This window comes from Neophocaena asiaeorientalis, unplaced genomic scaffold, assembly GCF_003031525.2.
Source record: "Neophocaena asiaeorientalis asiaeorientalis breed wild unplaced genomic scaffold, Neophocaena_asiaeorientalis_V1.1 scaffold465, whole genome shotgun sequence".
Taxonomy (NCBI): Eukaryota; Metazoa; Chordata; class Mammalia; order Artiodactyla; family Phocoenidae; genus Neophocaena; species Neophocaena asiaeorientalis.
The window spans coordinates 547,424-553,785 of NW_020174936.1; the positions used below are offsets into that span (position 1 = coordinate 547,424).

General features: G+C 58.6%; 1 protein-coding gene across 1 annotated transcript in view; it reads left to right on the plus strand.

The window, feature by feature from the left end:
- SKOR1 (SKI family transcriptional corepressor 1) overlaps positions 1–6,362 on the plus strand; it is a 12,920-nt gene extending 6,558 nt beyond the window's left edge. Inside the window, 9 exon segments of the mRNA XM_024761654.1 lie at positions 94–411; positions 523–650; positions 1,722–1,812; positions 2,684–2,791; positions 3,309–3,380; positions 4,761–4,835; positions 5,079–5,153; positions 5,666–5,731; positions 6,241–6,362. Coding sequence (XP_024617422.1) covers positions 94–411; positions 523–650; positions 1,722–1,812; positions 2,684–2,791; positions 3,309–3,380; positions 4,761–4,835; positions 5,079–5,153; positions 5,666–5,731; positions 6,241–6,335 — 1,028 coding nt within the window. The 3' untranslated portion in view covers positions 6,336–6,362.

Genomic DNA, 6,362 nt, shown 5'->3' on the forward strand with positions numbered 1-6,362 from the left:
GCGCGCTGTCCCGCGGGCCGCTGGACGAGGAGGGCGCCGACGAGGCGCTGCCGCCCCCGCTGGCCCCGCTGCCCCCGCCGCCCGCACGCAAAGGCTCCTACGTGTCGGCCTTCCGGCCTGTGGTCAAAGACGCGGAGAGCATCGCCAAGCTCTACGGTAGCGCCCGCGACGTGTACGGCGGCGGGCCAGCCCGTGGGCCCGGGCCAGGCGCAGGGTCCGGCGGCGGCTACGTGAGCCCGGACTTTCTGAGCGAGGGCAGCTCCAGCTACCACTCCGCCTCCCCCGACGTGGACACTGCGGACGAGCCCGAGGTGGACGTGGAGTCCAACCGCTTCCCCGACGACGAGGGAGCCCCGGACGAGGCCGAGCCCGGCGCAGCCGGCGCGCCCAGCACAGGAGACGGCCCTGATGGCGACCAGCAGGCAGGGCCCCTGTCTACCACCTCATCGGTCGCCGACGGCCCCACAGACTCTCCCGACGGCGGCAGCCCTCGTCCCCGGCGCCCCCCGGGTCTACCCCCAGCCAGTCGGTCTGCATTTGGGGACCTGGCGGCCGACGACATGGTGCGGAGACCAGAGAGGAGCCCGCCAAGTGGCGGCTATGAGCTGCGAGAGTCTTGCGGACCGCTCGGGGGGCCCGCGCCGGCCAAGGTGAGCCCCGCGCCCGCCCCGCTGGGGGCGCCTCTTTGCTTACCCCTCGGCAGCTCTGGGATGTGGGGCAGGCCCTGGCCGGGTTGGGGACGGGAAGTTTGTTCTGAGCGGGCGTTCCAGCAGTAGGCCCCGGCTGCTCTGGATAGGCCCAGCTTCGGGAGCTTTGTGGAGCTGGGCTCCCTGGGACCCCCGACTGAGGGTTTCGGAAGATCGGGGGGTGGGGGTGGGCGGGTAGGCCTGAAAAATGCGTGTGCTGTGTTTTTGTTGATGGGAGTGGGGAGGAGACAGGCAGAGACTGGCAGTCACACAGAGACAGAAAGGTAGAAGTAAAATGGGTCTGGAGGAAAGGGACCAAAATCCAGAGAAAAGCGCTCAAGATGCCGGGCCGGTAGCACGCCCTCCTGGATGGGGATGTGAGCCCCGGGGAAGACGAGCCGGTAAACAGAGGAGAGGGATGCCTCTCCACCAAGCCGCAGTACGGGGTCCCCGGAATCTTCCTCCACACGAACTCGTAGTTTTCCGAGTCTCTTCGAATTCCTGCCCTAGGAACCGCAGGGTTCGTTGGCAGGAAGCTGTCGTCGAGAAGGTGTGCGGGGCGGGAGAGGGGCTCTCTGGCTGCCGGGGCCGCGGGTTCGGGTGGGGGGTGTGCACTTGAAAGTGGGTGCGCACACCTGTACATTTCCATTCGGTCCATTAAAACACGAATCATTAGCCGGATGCGAAAGGCGTCGTTTATATCGGGGACTGGGCGCGGGCGGGAGGGAAGACGCTGAGACGGGCGAAGAGGGTGGGGGCGGCTTTCAGCTGCCCTTGGCTTGGGAGCCGCTTTGTGTTTCGGGTAATTTTCTCGAGGGCGCTAATAATTAACAGGAATCCACAACGGTGATGCGGCCTCCGAGGGCGCAAGGCTGCGGCGCGTGCGTCACGGCCGCCCGAGGCGCTCGGGTCCAGCGGGCGAGCGCACCTCCGTCACCCCATCATGTTCTCTCCTGGCCGCGGCGCAGGGCTGGGCTGCTGCGAGCCGCCGCCAAACGCCCCCCCTAACCGCCTGTCATTTCTCGGCCGCCGCAGGTGTACGCGCCCGAGCTGGAGGAGCACGTGAAGAGCGCGGCGGCGGCGCTGGGGCCCGCGGCCTCCTACCTCTGCACCCCGGAGGCCCACGGTAACGCCCCCAGCCCCCCCTGCCGAGGTCCCTGGCCAGTGTGATGGGGGGACCGCGCGCAGAGGGCCGGGGCCAGAGGAGGCCTGCGAGGGAAGACGAGAGGAGGAAAGAGGCAGAGAAAATGAGAGAAAGAGGGAGAGGGAAAGAAAAACAGTGAAAGAAAAAGGAAGCTAAGCGAGGACTCCCAACGTCTTACATCCGCCCTCTCCACCGCATAGATACCGCTCACGTACACCTCAGGCACTGGGTTAAACCTTTTACAAACCACGCCTGGCGTCCTTTTCAGAACCTCTCATTTATTCAGCAAGTGTTCCCTGTGGTCAGGACGGATCGGGAACGGGTGGGGACGCATGGCCACCCCTTTGGGGACTCCTGAAGTGCCGTGGTAGCTGCAGCCCAACGCGGGGGCACGTGCGCGCGGGACCCAGTGGCTCTCAGAGAATGGACTGAGGGCCTCGGAAATCCGGGCAGGCCAGGCCGGGGAAGATGTCTCCCCCCGCAGCCGCCACCCTGAGGGTCGCCGCCTGGGCCGCGTTCTCGGTGCAGGTAGACCCGGCGGCCACGCGCGCTCGCGGTGTCCCAGTATCTGCACACGATGTAGGTCGCTTGTCCCTGGTGGGCTCGGCTGCTCGTTTTGCTCTTTTCCAAGGGGCTGGGAAGGGGGCGTGGAGCCGGAGATGAGCAGATCGCGCGCGGGGGAGGGGGTGGCCGGCCCAAAGCCTGAGGGTGCGAGCCCAGGCGCACAGCCGGGAACCAGCGGCGTCCACGACGCTTTTAATTAGGGCTCGGGCGCCCCGACCGCGGCAGCTCTGGCCGTATCGGGGTCACGGTTTCTTTGCCTCTCCTTGAAACTCGGTTTATTGCCTTTAAGAGCCAGATAAGGAAGACAATCACTCGACTGCCGACGATTTGGAAACAAGGAAATCCTATCCAGACCAAAGGAGTATCTCCCAGCCAAGTCCCGCAAATACAGACAGAGGTGAGCCCTAGGACCTTCGCACTCCACCCCCACCCGGGAGCTAGGCCCCAGGTCGCCCAGGTTTCCACCTGCTCCAGCGGCAAGCCTAAGGGGCTGCCGTTCCTCTCTCGCGGCTGGCACATAAATATTTAAATAGTGTGGGCAAGGTTCAGGCCAGGTTTCCTGAGTTGCTTACCTCCTTGCTGGGTTTGAGGCTCTTCCGTGAGGGAAGGAGGCTTACTAGAATATGAGGAACACCATCACCCACATAAAACAGGTCAAAGGGCACTTCCTGCCCTAAGATAGCCTGTTTTCCCTGGGTCCACTCTCTTCCAGCGGGTCACTCTCTAACATAAAGGCTGTACCCCTAAAATAATGACTTGAAAGGTGGGTAGTACTGGATGCCTGTAACTGTCTCCTCTAAAGGCAGAGCGTCTGAAATAGGTTTCCAGCTTAGCACAGTTCCCAGGAAGCTCACCCCTCCCCTCCCAAGGCCTCTCCCAGGACAAAACCCCTCTTACTTGCCCTTCTATCCCAGGTGAAGATGGGCTCACCCTAGATGTCACGGGAACTCAACTAGTGGAGAAGGATATCGAGAACCTGGCCAGAGGTGAGGTTAAATCTGTGAAATGGGGGTACACTGTGCTTGGGGGCGATGGGCCCTTCTTGTAAAGGGGTGTTATTCGTGTAGGAGTGAGTGTGAGAAGAAAAGTCTCTTGGGGAATCAGTCTTCATTGAGCCAAAGGGATAATTCCCTGGATACATTATCCAGGCACAGAGGTCGGGGTCGGGGGTGGGAAGTAGAAGAGTGAAGTGAGCAGGGGGAGGGAACCAGCCACCCCAGAGTTCCCAAGGCCGGGCCTGTCTGAATAGCCCAGTGAGAAAGAAAAATGAGTAATGATCCTTAGAACTTGATGCATGTGGACAGTCAGACAGGGCAATCTGGGTCTCTCAGCCTCATCTGAATAGCAAGATTTTGAGGACGTATTTACTTTAGGAATGTCTCAGAGGGTTTTTTTTTCCCCCCCTGGAGTTAATGCATAACCAACTCCACCCCACCGTAAATAAGGTGAGGATGGACCTTGTTTGTGGAATGGGGTCCTGGGGTTGCTGCTCCACTGCAAAAGGAAGAGTGTGACTTGAGGCACAGAGAAAGGAGCTTCTAACCCACTTTGCTTCTCTGTCTCCCATTTTTGTGTTTTCTGAGCACCTGCTGGGGAGGATTTCTCAGAGAGCCTCCCCATGTGGAGGACCAGATACCAATAGCTCCGTGGTCAGGGCAGCCCCCGCCACTCCTTTGGAGCTGCTTTTGAGGGCACCAACAGGGCTTTCCACACCCAATTGCTTCTCCCTGCCCCCACCCAGCCCAGGGTTGGGCTTGGAAATTGGTGTGGGGAGGGAGAGAAGCACTGGTGGTCTTCCGCTCTTCCTAGTTACAGATTTTACAGGCTCTGCGATTACCTTCAAAATCCTTGGTGCTTCTTATGAGCGCTCTTAACATGAATTTGGGGTCTTGGGATCTCTTGAAATTGTAAACAAACTGTTGTGAATATATGTATTTTTCCAGGGCAGAGGTCCAAGGCTTTGACCAGATTCTCCCCGGTCTGTATCATTGAAGGGAGGGATTAAGTCTGTCAATTGAAGGGGTAAACCGCATCTTCCTAGGCCAACCTCTAAGCTTAGGGAGTTAGGGACAACTTAAAGCAGAAACCACGCTGGTTGGCACCTGGGGCCAGGGCCTAGAAGTCCAACATGCATTCTACTATCCTGAATTTGATTCTCCTGGGCAACCTAATCCCCTAACCCCATTTCTTGCCCAAATCCTTTGGGTGCAGATGGAAAAACTGAGTGTTGAGGGCCTCTACCATCCGGTCGCGCCCTCCCCTACTCCCATCTCAGGGGAACCGGCCAGGGGAGGACCTGGGTACCTTATGGGCCTCCTGAGTCCCACCATCCTCTTCCTTTACCTCCCACTCTTGCCCCCTCACAGACGAATTGCAAAAACTGCTCCTGGAGCAAATGGAGCTCCGCAAGAAGCTGGAGCGAGAATTTCAGAGTCTCAAAGGTACCCCATCCAGACCCACCCCACCTCATCACCAGAGCCTTCTTCCCGCAAGCTCCAGGCTGAGCCCGGGACCCCAGTGCAAGTAGCTGCCGCTCCGCACGAGGCCGGAGCCACAGAACCCTCCTTTTCTGGGGTTTCCCACTAGGCCAAAGACGAAGGGGGTGGGGTGCGGCTGGGGAGTGGAGAAAGTCGGCCGAGGGAGGGGGCTGTGCGTAACAGCTCTCACTTAATCAATTTGCACAGATAATTTTCAGGATCAAATGAAGAGGGAATTGGCTTATCGAGAAGAAATGGTGCAACAGCTGCAAATTGTCAGAGGTAAGACGGGAGTCAGGTGAGCGCGTGCACGGGCCGTAACTGCCTCTCGTCTGGCAGGAGCCGCAATGTTGACTCAGTCATTTGGATTTAAATTGAAGGTAATTTAACAATTATTTTTTTAATTTAATATCCTTTGTATACTCTGATTAGCCTCAGAATGGCAAGCGAGCCCAGCAAACGGCTTGCAGGCATCATTACATGGAGTGATTGAACTTCTTATCGCGGCAATTTCCATGGTTTCTAAATTAAAAATCGAGGCGTAAAATTACCTGGGAAGTAATGCCTAAGTTTGCTTTAATTTTGGTTAGATCCGTCTGCCTTTAAGCGCCATCCCAGGCCATTTCCTCCCTCTTCCAAGCTGCAGTTTGGAGCTTTGACGCCCCCTCCCTCAGTCTCCGGGACTTGTTTCTGCCAGGGGCTGAGCGCTGAGAAGAGGGTGAGGCCCGGGCTGTGACCCCAGCGGGCCCTAAGGTGGTCTCATTTGGTCACCGGCTACTTCCTATGTCTTCCAGATACTCTGTGTAACGAACTTGACCAAGAGAGGAAGGCGCGCTATGCCATCCAGCAGAAATTAAAAGGTGAGGAAGCCGGGGAAAGAAGGAGGGGTGCCAGGCGCTGGCTGTGCAGGCGAATGAGTGAATGAATGAACGAACGAATGAATGAATGAATGGCAGTGCCAGTGAGAGGGGAAGGCCAGGTCTACATAGATCAGTAGCTGAGAAGAGGGAACTGGAAATTGATTTTAATGGAGAAATGATGCTAGAATGGTGGGATAGGGAGAAAGAGCCCCTTGAGCTCTGAGCATTGGGAAATCTGCCACCAGGTCCAAATCTGGTTTGGGGCCGATTGACCTCCCTCTTACTGTGCCTCAGTTTCCTCCTCTGTAAAATGGGCCAATTGAACTAGAGCAGTGGTTCTGGATAGCCAGGATCTCTCTACTACCCTCTCACCTTCTGATACTCTCGCTTGAGAACCCCTGAGCCTGAAGGGGGTGGGTGAGACCCGGGCGGACAGGGGAGGGAGGGAGCCCGTGGGCCGCGCAGGCCTGGCGAGGCGCCCAACATTGCCCAATCGACTGTCTCTCCAGAAGCTCACGACGCCCTGCACCACTTCTCCTGCAAGATGCTGACGCCCCGGCACTGCACTGGCAACTGCTCCTTCAAGCCCCCGCTGTTGCCCTAGGGCCGGCCCGGCCGCGCCCACGCGCCC